Source organism: Cicer arietinum, chromosome 7 (assembly GCF_000331145.2).
Source record: "Cicer arietinum cultivar CDC Frontier isolate Library 1 chromosome 7, Cicar.CDCFrontier_v2.0, whole genome shotgun sequence".
NCBI lineage: Eukaryota > Viridiplantae > Streptophyta > Magnoliopsida > Fabales > Fabaceae > Cicer > Cicer arietinum.
In genome coordinates this window covers 6747878-6772828 of record NC_021166.2, presented here as the reverse complement: position 1 = coordinate 6772828, position 24951 = coordinate 6747878, and the positions used below count along the sequence as shown (strand labels likewise).

General features: G+C 28.3%; 3 protein-coding genes across 3 annotated transcripts; all 3 read right to left on the bottom strand.

The window, feature by feature from the left end:
- Window positions 1–15: 15 nt before the first annotated feature.
- On the bottom strand, window positions 16–4658 carry LOC113783890 (G-type lectin S-receptor-like serine/threonine-protein kinase LECRK2). Its single transcript, XM_012718043.3, has one exon. It carries the CDS (start codon window positions 2767–2769, stop codon window positions 238–240), a length of 2532 nt encoding a protein of 843 aa, XP_012573497.1. The 5' UTR covers window positions 2770–4658; the 3' UTR covers window positions 16–237.
- Window positions 4659–5698: 1040 nt separating this feature from the next.
- On the bottom strand, window positions 5699–8562 carry LOC101510522 (SPX domain-containing protein 1). Its single transcript, XM_004508441.4, has 3 exons — window positions 8115–8562; window positions 7383–7509; window positions 5699–6405 (listed from the first exon to the last, which is right to left on the bottom strand). Exons 1-3 carry the CDS (start codon window positions 8409–8411, stop codon window positions 5963–5965), a joined length of 867 nt encoding a protein of 288 aa, XP_004508498.1. The 5' UTR covers window positions 8412–8562; the 3' UTR covers window positions 5699–5962.
- Window positions 8563–17112: 8550 nt separating this feature from the next.
- Window positions 17113–18155, bottom strand: LOC101510190 (ethylene-responsive transcription factor WIN1-like). Its single transcript, XM_004508440.4, has 2 exons — window positions 17982–18155; window positions 17113–17882 (listed from the first exon to the last, which is right to left on the bottom strand). Exons 1-2 carry the CDS (start codon window positions 18083–18085, stop codon window positions 17309–17311), a joined length of 678 nt encoding a protein of 225 aa, XP_004508497.1. The 5' UTR covers window positions 18086–18155; the 3' UTR covers window positions 17113–17308.
- Window positions 18156–24951: the final 6796 nt, after the last annotated feature.

Below are 24951 nucleotides of genomic sequence, written 5' to 3'. Positions count from 1 at the left end.
AAAGGTTGATATATCTGGTCTAAAATTAAAATTAAATGCATCAATTCTCTTTGACTAAATTTTACTTATAGGAGGAAATAGTTCGTCACAACACAACTTGTGCAATAAATTCAACATAAAACTGAAACTAAAATAGGACAAATGATAAATCACACAAGCCAATACTAAACAAATATTTATATTACACGACTTCCACGAGTGACAAGCAAAAAAGCTAGCATCACACAAGCAGCAAGACTATTCAACCAAGCGAGCTGGAGAGGGAGGAACTGGAATATCTTTCAAACCTTCTAGCATTAAGATTATATTCTTTATTGCAGGACGGAGGGATTGGTGGTCTTGCACACACCACAACCCCACCTTCACCATTCTTTCCAATATCTTCCAATCCACATCTTTTTCATCACGTGTGATAAGCTTGTTTAATTGTCCTGCTGCAAAACATTGATATACCCAACTGGAAAGAAGGATTTCGTCAGCTGAGGATATATTATTCATTTCTATACTTCTTCTACGACAGATAATCTCCAATAATACCACCCCAAAACTATAAATATCAGCTTTTACTGATACTGATGCATCGTCCTTCTGCCATTCAGGAGCTAAGTACCTGCTTGTGCCATCATCCCCTTTTTTAGTCCTAGAGTGGCCTCTCTTTAATAGCCTTGAGAATCCAAAATCAGATATTTTAGCAGTCCATGCTTCATCCATAAGTATATTTCGAGGATTTATATTGCAATGGATGATTTGGACTTCACACTCTTCGTGTAGATAGAGTAGTCCTCTGGCCACGTCCAATGCAAGTTTCATTCTCTCTTTCCAAGGTAATCTTATTTCCCATTCAAAAAGGAGATTTGCAAGAGATCCTTTGCTGACAAATTCATAAACAAGAAGCTTCTTGGACCCTTCAATACAAAAACCAATAAGCTTAACCAAATTCCTATGATGAGTTCGAGCTATGGCAGTAATTTCAGCTTGGAATTCCCTCTCCCCTTCATCGGTAATTCTCTCCTCTAGTCTCTTCACAGCAATACTTCTGTTATTGTCGCCTATTGTACCTTTATAAACAGCTCCAAATGATCCTCTCCCTATCTCTTCTGAAAAGCCACCAGTTGCTTTCGCAAGTTCGTCAAGAGAAAACGAGCGCAAGGAACATTCTTCAGTAAATCCAAGTTTTTCACTTTCAGACAACACTGCGTACCTATTAACTTGACGCCTGTAAGTGAAGAAAATGGACACTGCAAAGATCAAACAAATCAATGAAACGGAACCCAAAGTAAAAGCTAGGATCATTATCAGATTTCTCTTGTTGTCAAAAACAACATTGGACTTATGGACGTTGATCTCGTTTGAGGTTGGAGGTGATATAATGGCAGTTGTTGAAGAAGGAATCTTTAATAGGGCCACGGACATAGTGGAGGTATCATTCTGAAACCTGCCATAAATAAGTGGAAGTCTATATTTATTGCAAGTGCCGTTTGTATATATTGCTCCCCCACAAACACAATCTTCTTTGCAAGCCTTCTCACAAGTCTCCATCTTCATCCTGAGCATAACAGAATATGGAATATCACCCCAAGACATATTCTCAAGGTGAGTAATATTATACAACATCGCCGGGTCTTCACTGCTTTCACAATCATCTTTGCTATGCATTTGTACGCAGTCCATATTAGCACTGCTTTTAGTCTTGGAAGGGACGAAACCAGGATAACACTTGCAGACAGCATCACCACTCATGTTGGAGGAGCAATATCTGTTCAACCCACAAAACCCCTTTACTTGACATGTATCATTAAGTGCTTGCCACAACATTTCCACACGTGAGCTAGCAGTAGTATTGTTTCCCACAAAGTGAAATTGGTGCTCATACAATCTCAAGTTTCCATCTACGTCAAGTGTTGCACGGTAGATTGAAGTTGTGTTGTTAGGTGACTTCTTTCTAGGCTTATTGCCATCGTGGAAACATAGACTATTTGAGGGACCTGATGATCTGGATACTCTGCTGCAGTCACGATCATACAAATTGCAATCGCTATATGGTAGACCAGTCTGCATAGCCCCCCTGGCTACAGCACCATTTAGGCAAAAAAAGCCTAGAACGTTAAGACTGAGCTTACTGTAGGAGATAGTGTTTGTAGACCAGTAAGCATCCTCAACAGCTCTGAAGCTGTAAAAAGGGTAAGCCACAATTCCACCACTTTGCATGCTTAGATAGAAACGTCCACTTGAATGGTCTGATTTGGACATACTAGAGACTAACTCATCATCAATAGTCAAATTCTGACCTCCTAATATGGTGTCAGTTGGGTGATAAAAGCTTTGCCAGATAATGTAAAAATCCTCATCATAAAGCACAAAGTTGCCAGAATCATCCATAGATGCCCATGAGATTAACTCTGTAGATGAACTTCCCGAGTCTAACTTGTTAGGTGAGTCTCCCTTTCCATTTTGAAGAAGCAGGCCTCGCTCAGTCAAATTCAATATAGAATTAGTGGAGAATGGTGGAGCATCACGGTTAGCAGTCCATACGACAGTGGTTGTGTTTTCAGATGGACTAACCAACCATATCCCAACAGCAAAGCCACTTCCTTGTGGGTAAAAACCAAAAGCAAAATGGCCAGAACTTGATGGCCATGAAGTATTTTCGCCTTTAGGTGAGAGTGAAGATCCCAACCCAATGATACTGGAGTAATTTTTTTCAGTTTTTGCTTCTGCTGTATATAGCATGAAGAAGAACAGTAACAACAGGATAGGGGTGGAAGCCATAGAATTGGAAACTACTTCTCTGGTATCTCAAAGAAAATGATGATTCTGTTCTTACATATTAACTCACTCGGCAAACCAGAACCGTTAACAAAGGAACAAATTTTATTATGAGGACTGATAAATAATTTTCCTTTTGAATAGTGACTGGATTCTGAATTTCCACGCATGATGAATAATTAAAAGTGATTTAAGTGACATGCTCACTAGTTAATGCACAACAAAGGGGGGTTCAAGAAAAGGTAAAGTTCCTTTGTCAAAATAAAAAAAGAAAAGGTAAAGTTCCCTTTGCATAAACCGTGTGGGGCAGGGAAAAACAGAAACTTCGTTTGCACTTACAATCTGCCTTTAGCATAGACCCATGGTCATTGACTCTATGCCTTTAGCACTCTTCTTGTTCGTTTCAGCTACCACTTAAGAGATGCTAACAACAATAACAATAAAAACCATTTTTTTTTTCTCAAAGTGAGGTTGGCAGTGTTGGTTTTAGAGGGACTAAGAAAGTATATAAAACGGAGGAAAAGATTGATCTGCAGAGGATGATTTTTATTACTCTATAAACATCCAAAAAGGCTAAACAAAATGCTGCTCTATAAGAGCATAAAACAAAAAATAATTGCCTAATAACTAGAAAATAAATTAATCTATTCTATCAGTCAAATCTGCCTGTTATTTTTCCAAACAGCATCATAACAAATAATTGGTCTGTTATATATTTAGGCATATTTTGAATGTGTCCTCTGCTATTAACCATTCAGAGTGGAAATCTGGAAGCACAAGAAGCAATTGAACAAAACTTAATGCATTAGAGGGATTACGTGCTATTAAAACCGAGATATGGCGTGACCCAAAAGTCCAATTTTGAACAATTTAGTGGGTGGATACCTGTTATAGATTAGTAATAAAAAGTTATACATTTGATCTATTTGCACTCTCAAATCAGTGCATTTTATAGTTTCATCCGCTAGCTGCAGTTCAGTAATTTATCGACTAATTCTATAATGATCAGTTCCTAATATGTCAACCAATCCAATAAAACAAACATTGAAATGAAAAAGTAAAAAATTATTAAACAAGAAAAGTCCATATTCAAAGTACAACGTGAGATTAAGGTACTCAAATAGCAATAGAAACAATTTTAAATCTCAATAACCGTTTCATGTATATAAAAGAAAGAAAAAACTCTTCAGTCCTCACTCCACACTATGATTCAAGTTGGCTGAAATGAAAAAACTCACATTGAATGTATGTTTACATCTAACCAGCAACATTTAGAAACCAATGGAAAAATGCATCAGCAACGTAAATGTAGTTTGATATACCTTAGAAGTACGATGCACCATGATTGGGTTATGGCCAAATTCTGGCTGCTTGGTTGAAAAATTTGCGGCACTACTTGTATTTGCAATTTTGCAGAGTAATTTCTCCACATGAAGACTTCGCTTGCTGTCCTACATAGCTATGTAGGGCCATTCCAATTAGTAAAAGCATTGTTGATGTTGAGGCAAAAGAAAATTGATCGTTTTTTATAAAGAACATCAGAGATCTCCACCTTCCATAATTCAACAAGTATTCGACATACAGTCTTGACTGCAAGTGCTATATCAAAGATAATCGTCAAGACAAGCAAAAGTTTCTCAGCATAACAGAGATCTCCACACTTCATGGAAGCACTGGTACCCAAAATCACCATTCCACAACTGCTCAATTATGTTGTTGTGTGAATGGACGTCACGTGTCAGAGAGTGAGAGAGAGTAGCCCAATCAGACAAACTCAATGCTCTAATGACAGAAACTTTGAAAAGTAACAAAGGCTTGGATTGAGATAATGCGCATGAAAGTGTTTCAAACAATAAAACAGAGACCCTATGATGGGAACAAACAGAGACCCTAAGGTATTGAGAGTGTATGTTAGAAAATCTAAGAAAGGTGAGCTGGAAGGTGAGGGGGGAAAAGCATGAGCCCCATCCCATATAGGGGAGAGGTTGGTAAGGAAAGGGAGGAAAAAATTCTGTTAATTGTGAGTAGAAGAAAGATTCTATCTGATTTGAGTGAGCATAGCTCTCAGTAGTAAAAGGAAGGTTTGTTTCCGGGGGGAAACATGAGCCCCATCAGTTGGCATAGCTCTCAAGAAGACTTGTTTCCTTTGCTCTTTTATCATCAAGAAAATACACTATTATTTGTTGATTAATTTCACATTAATTCTTATTGTCGCACTCATAAATTGAGAACCTATCACGCTCTAAGTTATTTTATAGTATTATGCCGCTAGAGAGCAGCTAAATGCCTAAAAGAAATAATGGTTGAGAAAATGATGTTTGGACAAAAACTATTGCATTAGCTAGCTATATTCTAGGATGAAGGAGGGAAACTACTAAATCTAATTGTTATGTTTGATATTACAAACAAAAGTTACAAAAATTCACTGAAGAATTACATTACCAAGATACATAAGCATGTCATAACATGAAACCTTGTTTGTGTGTTGCACTTCAAATTTCTTCAACTATCCAATAGCCAAACCTCTGAACAAAGACGCAAGAAACATGAATGTTTTGTTGTATAGTCAAATAAACAATTAAATACACACCATACTAGATGATATGTTGCCTGTGGATGACCAGGAACGGGCAATACATGATATGTTGCCTGTGACCCTTACAAAATTTTACACGCTCTCCATCAATCACCCACTGAAATTTCCTCATATCACATGACACGCATGATTAAGGCTTCACGGACTTATTAAGCATACACTACCACATGTTAAATCACCATTAATTATACCATTACCGCCACTGAACTTCTTCACTAAACCACAATCTTAGTGCAGCTTGGCAGTACTATATTATTGCCAAATAGAAAAGTTGGGAGAGGCAAACTATCTATAAAAATGATTTCCGAATACATACATCCTATGGTATGAAGCAGATACAGAACATATAAATTAGATTACATATTGAATACCGAGAATCAGCAAAATGTCAAAACATAACTTGTTTGAATTCCAGAGGTTTTATTATATGGAACCTATACTTCTATAAAATTAATTCCATCTTTACATTTAGCATTTTACATCACTGTTAGTATCTAAGTCTGTGCATAACAGAGGTGTCCATATTCCAATCTAGAAGACAAAACAAAGGGGAAAATAGCCATCCGTCTACATGCATTGCACTCAACTTAACCCAGCAGTTTACTTGGCTGCTTGTTCCAAAACTGGAACTTTCTTCCATGTTTCTTCCAATCCACTTAAGTGCAAGGGTGGCAACGAAAACATGCTAACTGTCGAGCTTCCACTTCTAATTTCCTGCAAAACATGCAAAGCTGAAACGGTACTCTTCATATAAAGGCTCTCCATGTACTCAATCTCTGCTAATTCCTTAGGCATCAGCAAACCATCACTCTCAGTTGTGGTTGAAGTTGAAGGGTCACATCCTTCAGCTTCAGGGGTTATCTCAGCAGAAGCTGGAGGAACATTCACAGGAAAAAGGTGGTCCAGCATTATTTCACACTCCTTTACAAGCTTGTAGAGCATGTCAGTGGTAAAGAAAGGTTGTTGCAAGACCTTCTGAATGAAGGGCAGGCGAATGAGAGCACCAGTTCTCTTGTCATACTTTTTAAGTATTTTCACTAGCCCTGTGGAAAGAAAGTTGAGGCAACAGTTAGATATATGATGTGGTCGATCAAAAAAAGAAGAAAACGCTAAAAGGCATTCTTATTTGATGTTCAAAGATGACCAAGTTAAGGCAAATTACAGCAGTGTCTCTCTACAAAACCAATTGATCTAAACCTACAGTTTTCAATTGGCAGTGGTTTATAGGATAATCATAACAAATCAGCCTGAAAACTACATGTTCTTTATGGGAGAATGGTAAAATGTGCTGGCTAAGGAAACGCAAGGAAAAAGTTTTATGAAAATTAAGGAACACGTTTATCATATCGACAATACCATAAATAGGTTAATACTTGCTTTTTTAAATAATAATTTACTTATATTAGATGCTCTTTGACAATCCTCTTAGAACACTCATAAGCAAGACCATACTTATATTTCATTCCATGTGCTTTTGTAACATTTTCAAACCAGTTAACAAGTAAAAGAAGTGAAGCTTTAGGATGATGTGACTTTTGTATACTCTGAAGACTGAAGAGGAACATTTATGAAGATCGGCATCATAATATTGAAATTGAGGACAAACTATTCTTGGATTGGCTTTACCAAGTAGATAGAAGAACAAGAAGCCTTGTAGAGGAATCAAAAAGAGCAGAATGTTAAATTTCAAAAACATGAATATGTCCAAAGTAGATTCTTTGTTCCAAAAAAAAAAAGCATATGCTTTGTTTGGTCCTACCAACTTGTCTAGAAGAACTCTCAGAACCAACCAATGGACAATTTGGATTGGAAATGAATCCTATTCCGTCTATTTACTTTTGACTTTTCCATTTTATTCCGAAAGTGCTGTATAATTCTGAAAGGGACTTGGACCCATGTTTTAACATATTACAGGTTGCAAATTTGGTTATATTTTACTATCAACAAAGAAAAACAAGTCCATGTAATAAAAACAAGTTAATGTAAGATAAACAACTTGTATTGAAGGTTAAGAAAGTACCTGTGTAATTGAGGGCACTGTAGTTCTCCAACAAGACCATCTCTCCGTGGAAATCCACAATTTCCTTGCGAATTTTCATCATCTCTTCACTATAATCCTTCACTTTGGCCACCCTATCTTGCAACTCCTACATATTAATCTCAACCATAAATATTCAAATAGCTCAAAAATAACGCATACTTATCTTCAAGAGAACAAAAGCAATAACATTGCCGAATTGTACTAAGAATCTTTCCTTTACCATATTACATTACATAGTGGAAGCCGAATATTTTTTTCGGCTCACATCAAAGATTCGTCATTTATATTCATAATTTATGAGTCTACCATTTTTTCGCTAATTAAAATTAATTTCCATAATTTAGATAAGTATAAAAAATTAAGACTATAAGAATATATAATAACAGAAACTTATATTTATTCACCTAAGAATGAAATTATAAGTTCTTCTGTTTATAATTATAATTAATACTTCAAAGATAATAAATACGATTTTACCTTACTTTGTTTTTTTATTTCCATATTTTATATGATGTGCGAAAGTTTAAAAATGAAAATAAGATTACCTAATTAAAATAAATAAAAATAATAATCAAACAACTCGTATTTAGTATTTTCATTTCATCATGAAAAAATAAAATAAAATATCAAGAGAGTACGAAAATTCACGAATTGAATTGGAGTAAACCTATAACCGATTAAATGAAAAAAATGATGAATTGGTGAAAATACCTTGAGCCTGATAATGTACTCTTCCTCCTTCTCAACGAAGAAGTTATTGAATTTCTCGAGTTCATTCTCCAACAAGTTCCTGAAGCCGCTCTCCTCCTTCGACATTTCTCCGGCGTCGGCAACAGAATCGCCGGTGCCGGAATCAACCCTAGGACGTTTGGCCGGACGGTCTTCTCCGGCGACGGAAGGCTCTAAGTTCTTGAGCTTCTTCTTGAGTTCCTTGTATGAGAGGAACTTGTCGCGCCATTCAGGTAGAGTTTTTTCGATCTGGCTGCTGAGGCTTTTCCCGAATTTCATGGTTTTGGATTTTCAGAGAAACAAAATTGTGTATATATAAAAAATAATGAAATAAAAATTATAATTTCAATGTGTTGTTAGAAAAACGGAGAAGAGAGAAAGGTGAGAAAGTGCGCGTGTTTGGGGAGGAAGAAATGCGAAAGAGAGAGAAGAGTGTAATATAGTAACCGTTAAGAGGGAATATTCGGAGGGTATTGTTGGAATATCCTTAATTAGAGTATATTTTGGGTTTTATACCTCTTCTCTCATCCTCTGTGGCTGTGCACACCAATGAGTGAGGAGTGGTGCTTGTTTTGCATTTTGATTTTTAATTATTAAATTATATCTAATTCGATTTCAAATATCCCATGCCTTCTTGCACTTTCGTTTCTTTTTTTAACAAAGCTTAATCCTTTTTAGTACTAGTATTTTTTCACATACAATAATCAAATGTCAAAATATACCTTAATATATATATTTATCCCCGTACAACATGGTTTTAACGTTTCTAAATAAGATATTAACGACTATGTACGGTCAAAATGAAATTATTTATACTAATTTTTTTAATTAAATTATTTGTATTGACAAACTATGATTGATTATTAGTGTAAAAGAATTTATTATCTTTAATCTCTTATAATTATCACTCATGAATAAAAATAAAATATTTTTATAATTAAATAATTAAAATCAAGTAGTTAATAAACTTTAATTAATTAGATATATATTGCTAAGAAATAGTTAATATGTTTAAAAATTCAAAGAGTATTTTATATAAAAAAAAATTAAGAGATCTAACACAGGTAGAATTTTGTTGGACAATAGTTCAAATGAGTCAAGGTTGAGATAAATAAATGACAGTTACATCACTTTCATTAAAAATACTAACAGTATAAAAAACAGTCAATCTTTTCTTCAGTATAATAAACGTAATTAATGAGTGTTTCCTTTTTTGATCAAAATGATATCTTCTATATTATAAAATAGTTATAAATTTAGTTTATTTAGATCTATTTTATTATAAAATAATGAAAACTACTTTTTATAAAAAAATCATAAAAATTCTTAAATAAGTACTCTATATATAATTAGCAAATAATCCAGTTATAGTCTAAAAATATAAAAAAATAAAAGAGAGAAAAAAAATTAATTTATAGGCTTATAGCAAATAAAAAATAAATAAACAAAAAAATCACCTTCTTACTGAAATAAGTTATCATCTGAAACTAATTTATTTATTTAAAAAAAAAATGGTAGCATATGTTATTTTTAAGAGAGAATAACAAAATAATTCAAGTTGTGTTTAATTGTGATATAAAAAACAAGGTCTTTTTAATTATTACCTTGTCTCTAATTACTAACATTATTTAGAAAATTTGTCTTCAAATATAAGCATTTATTCAATTTATCAAGTACATTTATTATTATTTTTTTCAAACATACATCTCATTAATTCTAATAGTTTATTTTAAAATATGAATAGTCAAATTTAAAACATTCAAATACAAAAGTCATTTTAAGAACATATATACATTAAAATAAAGCAATATTTATATTATGGCAAGTGTGCGATTTGTCCCTTAATAAGAGTGTGTAAGCTAAATTAATCTTTTTATTAGTAGAAACTATGTATTATTCTTTCTTTATTTTATTTAATTTTTTGTTTTTTACATTTTCATCTATTCAAAGCTTTCTTTTTTAATAGTCTTCTTAAAATGAAAATTATTAGTTAATTAATTATTAGAAGAATTAAAAAAGTAAACACACTTTTTTGTTTGAATAGATAAAATCTAGGAACCACACAAAACAATTAGTGTTGCATAATCTCTTTTAACCTTTTTTTACTTATTAACTATTTTTTTTAATTAATTTTGAATTTTATTTAACTTGATGTTTTTTTCTCAATTTAAAATTCTCGACAACTTTTGCAATTTTTATTGTTTCTACATTTTCAATTTTTTTTTACAAACCTCTATATTTTCAAAGTTGATAAGTTTTATTTTCCTATCCCATGTTTCTAATAAGTGCAAGTACTTATTGAAAATAATTTGAGTTTTAAGGAGAAGTTTCGGTAGGACAAGTGGTGCTAATTTTATTTAATACTAATATTTGAAATTGAAGAGATTTTATCTTCTTCTCATTTTATGATGCATTTGTATGCTTTTACTATTCAAAGTTGGAATGTTTACTTCATCTACTGTTTGTTTATTGCTATTTTAGTGTGCATATTATTTTATCTATCCTCCTTAATTTTCTATTTGCTTGGTAATTGATTTGGTTATTGTTGGTGGATTAGGAATGTGCTTACTCAATTTTTATTGTTGGTGGATTATGCAATCAACTGAATCACACTTAATTTACATGATTCATTTTAATAAATACTGTAAAGTTCTATAGTATAAAAAATTGATGTCATCTCATGTCAATCAATTATGAATAGAACTTTATATGTAGTTCCAATAATAGTAAAATGTATCTAATATACAAAATAAATTTTATGGCACGGCTTCAAACTAGTTTATAAAAAGAGGGGGAGTTTAGTTAATTAATTAATAATTAATAATTAATATAATGTGATGTAATTATAAATGAATTAAATAATGAGGAGACATAGTATAATTGGGAATATCCATAGTTGCGACCACGACATGTGTCAGGATAAGATAAAAAACGAAAAAGAAAGGAAAATAATCTGCGGAATGCTACTTGCATTGCAAAATCAAATTGAAAGTTTATCATAAATAAATATAGCCCGTTCACAGCTCACTACCTACCTGCCCTTAGCTACTGCCTCTGCCTATGTTAAATTCAGCATCTTTCATTGGATATTCTTTTAGTACATTTGGATTTTTTTTTTATGTAACAAGATTGATATATATCCGTACATCTATTTTATTTATTTAAAAAGATAAAAATAAAAAGATTGATACCATAAATGTAGTATATTGATGATATAATAATAAAAATAAATATAAAAAAATAAGATATTAAATAAATTTATAAAAATTATGAATAAGAGTTGTTTCTTTATAAAAGAAAAGTAATAGGATTACAATATTTAAAACCATCTGAAAAAATAAATTACATTTAATAACAAAATTATTTAAAATTATTAACTATTTTTTATGTTATTTTTTTGGAACAATTATTTTTTTTCTTTTACGGAAACATTTTAGTATAGCAATTATAAGTTTATAAGTGGATGTGTGAAAAGGAATTAAAAATGCTATAAATATTTACCTCGCTTAATCAATCAAACTATAGACCATCACTATTTATAGTTTGATTATTTAAATAATTTGATTGTGGTTTTATTTTGATTCAAGCAATTTAAAATAACTGAACTATAGTTTGGAGCTCTTACTAATTTGATGTTCGGCTCAATTTTTAAATTATTGCATTGAATGAAAGTTTGGATCATAAAATAGTGAGTAGTATGACTCAAACATTTCTTGAAGAAGGCAAAAATATTTTCTTCTTAAAATGGAAATGACTATTTTTTGGTTACAATATTTTAAAATTACTTATTTGTTTGTAACAAATTTTCAGAAGAGTTTGGATAGATATTTTATAAAAAAAATTTAGAAAGGAAAAAAGATTATAACATATTTGTTACTTTTTATTAAAATTAGATAACAATATATTTATTAGTCTTGTATCATATAGTTATTTACTCAAATATTAAATTAAATACTTCACAATATGAATGTGTCTTGGATATGTGATTCTCATGAGCTCCATATGATGAGCTAATATTCATTTCAAAGAATGAGTTTATCTATACAAAAAAGTGGATGTCATGCAATTAATTGATTTGTAGTTATGCAGAATAATAATCGATTAGCTGATTTTATGTCATTTGATGGATAAAAAATATTGTTGATTGTCAGTGGATAAATCAAAATTTGAATGATAATGATGATTGCAAAGAGTATTACTCTGTATATTACTATAATGTTATTTGAGTTGATGACTATATTATTTAAAGGGTGGTTAATTTATGTTCTTGGCCCTTGCAATATAGTTACTTCTTAGTTTTAGTTACTTATATTTATTTTTAGATTTAGTCTATTTAATTTGAGATTTTTAATAATTTAGTTTTAGTTGTTATTTTTTATTTAACATAAATAATATGATATATTATATAAATTTTTAGAGTCATGTGAGACTAAGTTATTATATCACCAATGTCACCTCAAACATCAAATAAAAAGTTATCATGTACAAATGTAAAATTAGACAAAACATAATAAATGACAAAAAGCAAAAAATAAAATAAAAAACTATAAATTAATATATGGGTGAAAAATGAAAAGAAATAAATTTTTAAATTTAATTTTCAACTTCAACTATTATATATGTAAGTGTGTCATCGTCATAAAATAATTATGTTTTTATTTATCTTTAATCTTTTTATATAGTAAAAATTATTTTTTAAGTTGTTTTCTTTGTCTTTGTCTATAATATCCATAAAACATTTTTTTTATAAATACTATCTATAAAACGTTATCTCATTGTAAAGCTTTGTGAATAATCATCAATAACAAAGTTCTTGCAATCCATCGTAAATAAATAAAAACTAGATTATTAGGATATAAATTTGTTTTGAAAAAAGTACTATAATACTATATCCCTTTACTAATTATTATCTTTAATAATGAATACTCAAATTCAAATTTGTTGAATCTGCATTATATAACTTTTTAAAGAATATATTATATTTATTTTGTTATTGATGGAACGTGAAATAATAATTGTTGATAACTTTACAATGAAATAATATTTTGTAGAAATATTGACCATTGACTATTAAGATATATAAAAAAATCAACTAGATTACCATCGTTATAGCAAAAGAGTATATATAGAAAAAATATAAACCCTAAAAGAGTATATGTATATGTATAATTTTTTTTTTCTTCATAAATTGTAACTTATAGTTTTTTTATTTTTTATTGTTGATCTCTACAATTATATTTTTGTTTTTGTTTTTATTTCTATTACTTGACAACCACTCATTGATTATTGACATTAAATGACATGATGATATGTCAACTCATGGTTCACATTTAGTATATCACGTCATCTAAATAAAATGAAAATATGATTTTAAAGACTAAAATTAGATAATTCTTGAATTACAAACACCAAATTGAAATTAAAATTAAAATTAAAATTAAGAGAGAAAAATCAGATCATGATCATATTATAAGGACCAAGTGCATAATTAAATCTAATTAATACGATTGTTTTTACATATATTTTACAATGTTTTGGTTAGTTGATGCATATCTTACAACTATAATTATATTTTATTTGGGAATGAGTTATTAAACACTCAAATTTAGGTTTTTTAAATTTATTTATTGGATAAACTATCATATTAGTCTCTAACTCAACATGACGTTGTCATTTCAGTCCATGATTTAGTAAAAAAATTATATTAATTCTTGACTCAGCCAAACGTACAATTAATTTTTTTTATTAGTGTTGTTAAGTGGGTGACTTAGTGATTTGTCACTCTATCTCCTATGTGTATCAATGGACCAAAATAACATTAAATTTTAAAAAAAATTAAAATAAATATGAAGATTTAAATGGAATTTTAAAAAAAAAAATACAAGGGCCAATTTGACAATATATAAAAATAAGAACAATATATAAAAATTCTATCAATATTTAACTTATGCTGATCAAACTTAAAAAATCATCTGACACGTAATTGACTCACAAGAAGTGTGAGAAATTGAATAGTCATTTAGCTGACTCAACAATTCCTACGTATGAAACATATCAAAAGAGAACATGATCCAAAACTAAACTCACAACAACTTGATAATCAAATTCTATGTCAATCGACCAACCCTTGAGAATAGTCCACAATTCATTACTTCAATCAGGATAAAAACATTATTGAAAATCAACTCATTTTTAACCACCCACAAGTAATCCAAAGCAGACACAAAGTTGATAGGACAATAGTCATCCTCCAAACTATCGATCTTTTAAGTTGTTTAGTAGCTAGACATATATATTATGTAGTCAAACCGTCGATCTTTTGAACACTCCCTAAATATACATGAGAAAAACATTGATTAAGAGAAACAAATACGACAAAGTACTTACATGTATTATACCCTACGATGAAGACAATTGTTATTTACCAGGATGCAACTCCAAGCAGAAGAACCCTCAATCTTTTAGGACTATTCTAACTTGGTCTTGTAAAGATTATCTGTAGCACCTCTATCCACGCATCGGAAAATAGCATATGCTGAGTTAGAGGAAACTTTTTCTTAATTGTAAATTTTAGTTGTGTAGTCATATGAATTTAATTGAAAAACCTTTGACGATTGTAAATGTTATTTAAGACTATAATATACATTGTCAAATGTTTCTTCTTTAAAATACGTTAGTTTACCAATGATTTATGTTTTTCATTATTCTATAGGTCGTTATCTATTTCTGATATGTAGTACAAAAAAAAAATTATTTCTCCTATACTTTGTGCGCGATTCACTATAATGTTTTCCGTTTTATTAAAAAGATAATGTATATATTGATAAAAAAAACAGATATTATATTAACAATTTTATGTATTCCTCAACTAAAAATTTATTGTTTTTCTCACTTTATTATCTAACCAAATAACGGAGGAAATAAATTTTTTTTTTCACTCAATTCATATGATAGATATATAAAATTCACTCATTTTATTCTCTCTTTACATATTAGAGTGTTAATAATGAATTATAATTTATTAGTTAATAACTTTTTTGTTTTTAATCAATATTTATGTTTTATTCTAATATTATATTTCTAAATATTAGAAGGAAAAAAAATCATATTTTTTTATATTTGTTATAACATCTTGAACATGGTGCTGACTAAAAAAACAGTGTTTTTTAATTAAATATATTCAACAAAACTTCTTGTTATGCTGTGTCCTTTCCAATTGTCCAGACCTTGGCCTTTATTTTACTTAGGTAAATATTCTCTCTTAGATATATCATAGCCCAAACTAAAGGGTTTGGACCCGTCCAGCAAGAACCCAACATCAAACGTTTAAAAATTGAACGTGTAACTTACTTGATAAAAGAAAAAGCTTTTATTTGTCCAAAAAAAAGAAGGAGTGTAAAGTTAGTGCACTAATGATTCAATCTGCAACCTTACATTGAATGGTTCTTGCAATTAACCACGACGATTATCTAATTATATGAAGTTGTGACGGATGTATATTATTTTATATATATTGTCAGTGTCTTCTATTTATTTATTTATTTTTTAAAAAAAAAATTGATCTTAAAACTGAAAAAATTATTAACTCTATTTATTTATTTGTCATTGTCAAAGTGTATATTAAGTGGGTGGAATAGTGTCCAACAATAATTTTCTTTTTTAATTCTAGACAAAATATATGCTTGAATTATACTACGTTTATTTTCTTATCGATCTATACAAATGTAAATAGTTTTATAATAAATGCTTTGCTTTCGTTATTAACAATAGAACTTAAGACAAATAATACCCCTCACATGTCAAGTTTTCCACAATCTTCAATTCAATTTTGCCTTGATTTTTGTTAACAAATTATTTTATTTATTCATTTTTAATTAGTAATTTACATAAAGACAAAGTTTCCATTTTTTATGTTTAAACATGTACTCTAATTAATCAAACATATATTCGAATAGCCTTTTCACGTATTATAGATTTATTCAATAACAGTTTGACTTATTTATAGATATTTTATGTAGTTATTTGGTCAATTAGTTAATCAATCTATAATTTATAATATATAAAATTAAAATGGAATTTTCATTGAATCATCTATAAAAAAATTAAAATCTTAAGTCATTTGCACAGCTAAATGAAATGTGGCAGCATTATACTATGCAAACATTAATTTTATATAAAAACCATAAATCAAAAAGGCAAAACTTCTTTTTTCCCCAATCATTATTATAACAAAATTAATAAAATTAAAATAGTTTGGAAAGTCATCAAATTATAAATAAATTAATATAATTTATTATTTTATAAATAATATAATACCTACAGATCAAAATTCAGATATACTATGAATTAAATACATTTAATCTATATATTGTTTTCTTTAAATTGTGGAATGCATTAGTTGCTTTGGATATGACGGGAAAAATGAATTTTTATTACTTTCAACTATAAATTGTTTTAGAAAGAAAAAAAAAAACTAATTTATTTATCTTGATATTTTAAATTCTTGTATAGGACACAAGTCTTCTCTTTAAATCGATTACAAATAATTATATTAAATTATTTTTCTTAGCATCATACTGATCTTCTCCTTTTCATAGAATTAATTATCGCCTTTTTAAATACCCAATATATAATTGTATATTTGTTTTATACCCATCTCTCCCATAAAATTGTTCACATATCACTGCTTTAAGAAATATTTAATTTCTTAAGTCAAAAAAAGAAATATTTGATTTCAATCTTTACGTGCGAGAATATTATTTTCATTATTTGCAAATTGCAACTTCTTATAGTCACAATCATATTTGACACTAATTATGCCCATCAAATAATTTTGATGTATAAGACACTTAAAGTAATGTTTAGAAACATCACATACATATGACAATTCACATGTAGTCTACGACTTAAACATCCTTTTCTCCACCATAACGACGTTGATAATTAATGATATAGAATAATAAGTAAAATGTTTAAAAAGTTGATAAATATGGTATACTTATATAATATTATATGATAGAAATCCACACTTACATTACAAGTAGTCTACAACTACAACTAACACATCCATTTCTCCCAAATAATGACACCTTGATAAAGATATACTAGTATATGTAATACTAATAATTAACACGTGAAAACCATAATATAAAAGAAATTAAACAACATACACGTTTTCAAAAAAAAAAGGTATTAATATCATCCCCTTGTTTAGTACTATTATTAAGTGATGAAGGAGTTGGATCACAGTTCCTGTCATTGAGAAGTTCTTCTATCATTTGAAGAGCAATTCTATCTTCTTCATCAATCTCTCCTCTTACAATTTCCTCTTCTGTTGTCGTTGTTGTCGTCGTCGGAACAACAATACTACCACTAGTACTACCATTATCTTCAATTACAGTCTTATTTTTTCCAAGTTGAACAGTCATAACCCAATTAGAATCAGAATTACACCTACCAGCACGTTTTTGCCACACACCAATGTGAGAGTTTTCAGTGTCAAGCCTCAAACAAGTCATGGAAGGGGAAGGTAGTTTGCCACATTTTCTAAGCTTAGCATGAAGAATTTCTTCAAGATCCTTAGATGTTGAAGGTCTGTTTTCAGTAGTGGTGTTTGAATCACCTTGAGGAGTTTGTGTTATTGGGAAATTGGTTTTGGCATTTCTTCCACTCATTAATATTGCAGCTTGATCATATGCTCTAGCTGCTTCCTCTGCAGTTTCAAATGTTCCTAGCCACACCCTTCTCTTCCTATTTGAAATAAAATAAAAAGAGTGAGAAACATAAATAGATAAAAATGTTGAATATGTTGATGTGAGTGAGTGAGTGAGTAGAAAAAGAATAAGTTACAAAAGAGGGTGACGAATTTCAGAAACCCAAGAACCCCAATGACGCTGCCTGACACCTCTGAACTTCTTTGATTGAACCATGTTGGTTGTAATGGAGAAGTACATAAGGAACAGAACACAGAGATTTTATATATAGAAAAAGAAAAAGAATAATTCCAATGGAGGGGGAGGCTAGTGAGTGAGAATGAGATAGTACGTACATTGTCGGCGAACTAAAAGGTTAACTCTAGTGTACTACAACAAACTACATTAAACATTTTCACCTAAACAACTACCTACGAAATTAATGTTTCTGCTCAACTTTCTTGCGCACTCGTTCGATCTCTTTTTTTACTTTTATATATTTTTAAATAATTTACTTTATCAAATTAATATTATAAAATTTTCTATAAATACTATTTTAAATTATGAAATTATTTATTTTTATAATTTAATTAATAATATATAAATAATTAATATATTTATATTGTTGAATTTTAAAATAAGAGAATTAATTTTTTGAATTGATAAAAAATATAGACCACAACTACTACTAGATTTTTTTTCTATAGTTGTTTGTCGATTTTCTTTGTCAATATGCATGTCAACGAACTTAGTTAAAATGGATGGAAAGTGATATGACTTTGATTCGTGAATTGTGATGCCATTATGAGCTAGCTAGGTGGAGTCATTCGAAATTGAGTCGCTCCATCGGTTGTTAGCTTGTTATACGGATGGGGATTGCATAATTCAAAATTGGTTGATGAAGCTATTTAAGTATGGTAATTAATTCGTAATAAATTAGCCTATGAAACTCGCTGTTTTTATTATACCACCTTTTTTATAAAGTAAATTTTAAATGCGTGCGGCTTTTATTTTATTTTTTTTTAACTGTTTATGGTAAGTCGTTCAATTCAAGTGGTTTATTCGATCGTAAAGAATTTTTTATGTAATGACTAATGCGTTAGATTATCTCTTATAGTTTTGTACTTTTGTTACATATATTGAAAAAAATCTGTTGATGAGTACAGTCAATAACAAATAGAAGATTAATTCAAATACAATATTAACCATTATTGATTATTTTTTATTTACCTATCAGCCAAACTAATAAATTGCGATTTGTATATATATACTAATACATTTCAAGTTATATCTTAATTTGTCTTGTTAAAAAAAAAAGGCATATCTTACTTTCTGGAAGTCTCAATACACCCTTTAATGCCTAAGGTTGAACATATATATGGAATAGAGCTCAAGTAACTTGATAATTGGTAGCCCAAATTTTTTCTAATAGATTTCGAAGGAGGCAAAGTCTCTTATATTCTTTAGGTAGCTTCAGCTATAAAAAAATATTTTTTATTTTTTTAAATAAGATAATTTTATGAGTAGAAAATTAAGAGAAATTAAATAGTCAAAAAAATTATCTTAATTGATATATCTATTCGTATTCTTTCGACACTTTTAATATCCATAACTTTAAATAAAAATATTTTTTTAGCAAATTTATTTATCAAGACACGACTTATAAATTAAATTGATGATGATTTTTTTACAAATAGTTTAATTATTTATATTAAAAAAAATTATTAGTTATTATATATTTCAATAATATATAAGCGTGCTGAAATTATTTTAAAAATAGCTGTTGTCAATTTTTTTTTTATATCTTTGACCTTCTTATATAAATTAGGCTAACTCCGTCACTAGATTTTAATATCACATTTTTATATTTAAATTCAATAAAATCGACAGTTATAGAGTGATAAATTTCTCTCAATTATAAATATTAAATATAACTTTTGACATTAGGCAGATGGAGGAAAAAGTAGATCTAAAAACTTAAACAAGTCTCATACTATCACGTTTTACATCTAAATTTTTTTCTTAGGAAATTTCTATGGTCCCATCCGTTTTTTCTTCCTGTCATTTTCCTTAAAAACCAATTAAAACATTTTTAATTTTTTTTTCTGAAAGAAAATTAGAATGGATTAAAAAAACACTAACTAACTTTTTGTGCCTCTTAAAATCACTTTTTAATTATATTTTTGAATTTATTGTAAATATTACAGTTAAATACATATAAATAATGCAGAAAATATGATTATTAAAAAAAAAAAAACAAGTCTTATTTAAACAAATATGTTAGTTTCCAAAAAAAAAAACTTTAAAAAAATTTGACTTAAAAAATAAACGAATGGACCGTAGAAGCTCGAATTTTCTTATTACATTAGTTATGAAGTTTTGTTTTTGAATTCCATCCATATGAATATGATAGGAAGCAAACATATATCACTCTCGAACAACAGTGAAGATCGAACTTGTTGATATTATTGTAGACAGATTAAATAGAGAGTTTGGGTTGTGAACATGTGGGGTGGTCAGTGCCAGCATCATGCAGAAAACGAAAGCGGTAATTTCGTATTTGTCTCCGAGCGTTCCGTCGATCAATTACATCATCTAATTCATTACCACAAATGTGTGGCTTTGTTGAAAAGTAGTATGCATGCATTATGATTTTGTACGTGATTTTTTTATAGTTAAGTAGAAGATATTATCAACCATTACTCCCATTAATCAAATTTATAAAAACGTGGACCAGATTTTCATTTTAATATCATCCCTTCAACCTAATTTTGAAAATTCCACCAAGATACAGTACTCTTTTTATCATATTTCATACAAATTAGACTATTTTCCCACAAGAATTAAATACGCATTACACTTTAATTCATTTTATTTTAACATAAAATAATATTTCTTAAGATATATATAGCAACTGAATTTAAGTCACAACTTAAGAAAAATTAATTTCTTAATAATTTCCATTGTAAATCAAAATTAATTTTGAATATTTTGTAATTAATTTTGATATTTTAGAATATAAAATTCAATTGTAAAAAGTTTTTATTATCGGCTTTAGATATTTGCCCAAGATTTTATTTTTATCTTTTATTGCTTTATAGTCTATAATATTATGGTATATATATATATGCTAAGGATATTGTGAATAAAAGATAGAGAGAGAGAGAGAGAGAAACAATGCATTAGAAGTTTAATCATATTAGAATGTACTAATGTTTATCAAAAAAAGGGTATTAAATGTAGATTTTAACATTAGTTGGGGAGGGGAGTATAATTCTATCATATCTTTCAAGAGAGGAGAGTATAATTTTCTCTAATACGTATTCGATAAGAAACGGTCCCAAGGGAAGTGTTATTTTTTTATAAGCAATTTTTCTTTATTAATAAGGGTATAAGATATTTCAACTTATCATACAAGTAAGCTACATTCACAATAACTGAAAACAGCCCTAGGATTAACAGCCCAATCAAAAAAATGAAAAGTTAATCTCCACTACTATGTAAAAGACATTTCACATCGAATAAAAGAGACATTTTTAAATCGGATAATAACTTGATTTTTTTTTTTTTTATCATTGTGGCATTCAACAAAAAAAACATATGAAAAATAAAATCCCTACTCTATCTAGGAGTTAAAGGAATATAGAAAAAAGAAAAGGTTTTGAAAGAATTATACAAATTCATACCAAATTTAATTAGTAAGGGGCTATATATATTTGCTACTTGATAATTAGCTTCACAATTCATATGTCTTCTTTTAATATCTGAATTCACTACACTTGAATTCGGTGCAGTCCTTAGATTAACACACAAATTTGATACTCTCACTTTTTTGTTCATGCTTTGTCTCTTCACAATTTTAGAAAAATCAATCATCTCTCACAAAAGTAAAAAAAAAATGTAATATATTAAACGGTATAAAATCTAAATCTCTATATTTTTTTTATTATCCTTAAAACTATATATCGGTTGAAAGACCCATATATATATATATATATATATATGCTCTTTTTTATTTAATTTTCTTAATTATAACAAAAAAATTAACACAAAGAAATCAATTTTTGAAAAATACGTCAACATATATATATTGTGTATGTATAGAGATAACTTAATATTCTATCCGTTTTAAAATAATTAATTTATTTATAAAATAAATTTGTCTAAAAATATTTGATCCTATAAATTTTCAATGCACTTAATTTTAATTATACTATTTAATTAATATTATTTATATCATTTCTAATATAAAATTTTTACTATACATTTATGACATTTAGCAATACTCTAATATATAACAAAGATAATTTGATAATATAAGTAAATCCTTTTTTGTTTATATTTTTTTTTAATATAGGTGAAATAATTAAATAATTCAATTATTTTAGTATAGAGAAAATACTTTTTTTAATTAGCCATAAGCTAATGTATATTTTTTTATTTACCAAATCAATGTTATTTTTCATCTTTCATGTACCTCAATAAAGGTTAGGGTAATTTCTATTTTATAAGAAAAAAAAATTAAAATTGAATACAAGGAGTATCCAAAAACCCATAACAAATCAGTTTCTACGCATATTGAATAGAAGTAGTTGGATTATTGAGTCAATCCGAGAATACTAAATTTTTATTTCTTCCATCATCGCTATTGATAAACCATAACATTTCCCTAATTTGATCAATCACCTCGAAACTATTCGCAACCTTCCCATTGAACAAAATATTATTTTCGACCAAATATACCAATTACTTGCTAGCCAAATTAATTGGATCGGCCTCTTCGTCCCTCGGATCATAGAACCAAAATGCAAAAAATGCAATTATACAAAAATGTAAAAAGTAGATAAACTATATATGTATATATATATACAGCTTAGCCAAAATAGGTAATTTGTGTTGGACCAATATCTTTAAAAATCAAAGGACCTTCTTCAGTCTTTAATAAAGATCTATATTTAGTTTAAAGGGCAGTGTAAAGTTTCAGAAGAATTTGTACCCAAAAAAAAGTTTTAAGAAGACTTGGGACCAATATATAATGTGAGACGGTTGTTACCAACAGTAATCAAGTGACCACACAAAAAGAAGGAGAAAAAATTAAAGTGGCTTAAAAGAAATGTGAGGCGCAGATTTCTACATAAAAAAAGACGCTGTTTATTTCGGTTTACTCAAAATTTATATTAATTGATATTTAAGGAATAAATATTTTTCGTCAAGAAAGTTACTTATCTCTGTTTTTAAATATAGAATTTTATTGATCAAATAAAAATATATTAAGTTTATTAATAATTGATATTAATTTTATATGTTTAATTTTAAAGAAAAAATTAGTCAGTAAATAATAATTAATACAATTAAAAATACAACAAGAGTCTTATAATAAAGGATAAAAAAATTGTCAAGAAAATATTGTATTTAGAAACATGAATAGTAGGAGAGGTCTTGTCTTTATAAAAAAAATGGAGGAATTTTTTGGCATAAAATACCCAACAAAAGACCCTTTTAGTAATAAAAATTACTAATTTGTACCAAAATATAGCAAAAGTTGGTTATATGAAATTGATGTATTTAACTAAATACATCAGCTTTATTTGATCTATTTATTTTTATATTTCACCACAGAGGTACTATATTATTTTTCTCTCAAATAAATGATATACTTAATGCCAATGTTTATTGGGTTAATAACTTCTCCCATTGAAGATGCTTTCACTTAATGAGCTCAACAACACTGAAAGAATACTAACCAAAAGTTTCAAAGTTTAACTCTTGAAAACACCTAAATCACTAATTTACTGTCATTGTAGTATTTGCTTAAAAAAAATTATGTGGCCGTGAGCTACATTTTTGCATAATGCAATGTAGTTAATTATGACTGGTTAGTGGGAATTGACATTGAACATTAGTTGTAAGAGTATTTTTAAAGGGAGTTTCTTTGAGGTTTTTTAACAAATGTTATTTTGGTGTGCTACACCACAACACTTTACTTTTATTTTATGCAAACTATTTCTTTTCGTTTTTTTTTTAATTTATATTCCACTAAATTTAATTTGAGTTCTGAATTTTTTTTAAAGTTTTTCGAAATACTTGTGTTTCATAAAATTGTATTTTAGAAAATTGAACTTTGTGTACTAGAACATAAATATTTTTCAAAAAGTTCAAATTATGTGATTTGAAAAACTATTTTTAAGTTTCTCGAACGCATGTATGTTTTGAAAATTTTGTTTACAAGTTTTCCATAACACAAACATGTACCAAAAACATAAACTTTGACTTTGTTTTCTTTTTTAAAAAAGATAAAATTGAACTTTTATTAAAATATGAAATAGAAGTATAAATTTGAGGGTACGAAGTAAAATCTTCTTGAATTTTTATTTAGAATTGAAAGACTTAGATCATTCTATAATGAAAACTTAAAATTATAATGCAATAATCTTGAAATTTATTTGAAACATGGAAATTCTTATGTTTTTTATAGTCAAATTATATCTTAAAAATTTAAAATAATAAAAGAGGTTTTAAAAATTGAACCAAAATTAAAATAAAAAACAATTAAATCAAAATCAAGTTCAATGATATTAAATTTTCGTAAAATGCTTCATTGTTTTCCTAATGTATGCATAGCTTACAAAAGAATATTAATTATAATTGTTACCGTTCAATCTCTTGAGATGAATTTTTCAAAATTTAAATTTTTAAAATCTTAACTGTGATCTACAATATAATATATAAAATAGATTAAATAGCCTTGTCTAAACTTCAATTGGAAATTATTTTTAAAGAATCTTGACTATAATAAATTATTAATGATTTTGCAGTAAAAAAATTGTAAAAAGAGTGATATTCAAATATTAATACGTGGATGGATATTGTCGTTAGCGATAGCTGTTTTTACTACATGTTTGAATAGATACACATATAACTAACTTCTATTATAATTTTATTTCAGACGTAATATTTAATTTTTATGTTGAAGACCATTTATATATATATATAGATAGATAGAAATAAGACATGAAATTCATGACTCGCACAAAGTATTTAAGATCTGATAGACAGTCTTGAGTTTATTAAGTCAATATGTGATATTAAGAAAAAAGATTATGTGATAATAACTTGAAATTATATTA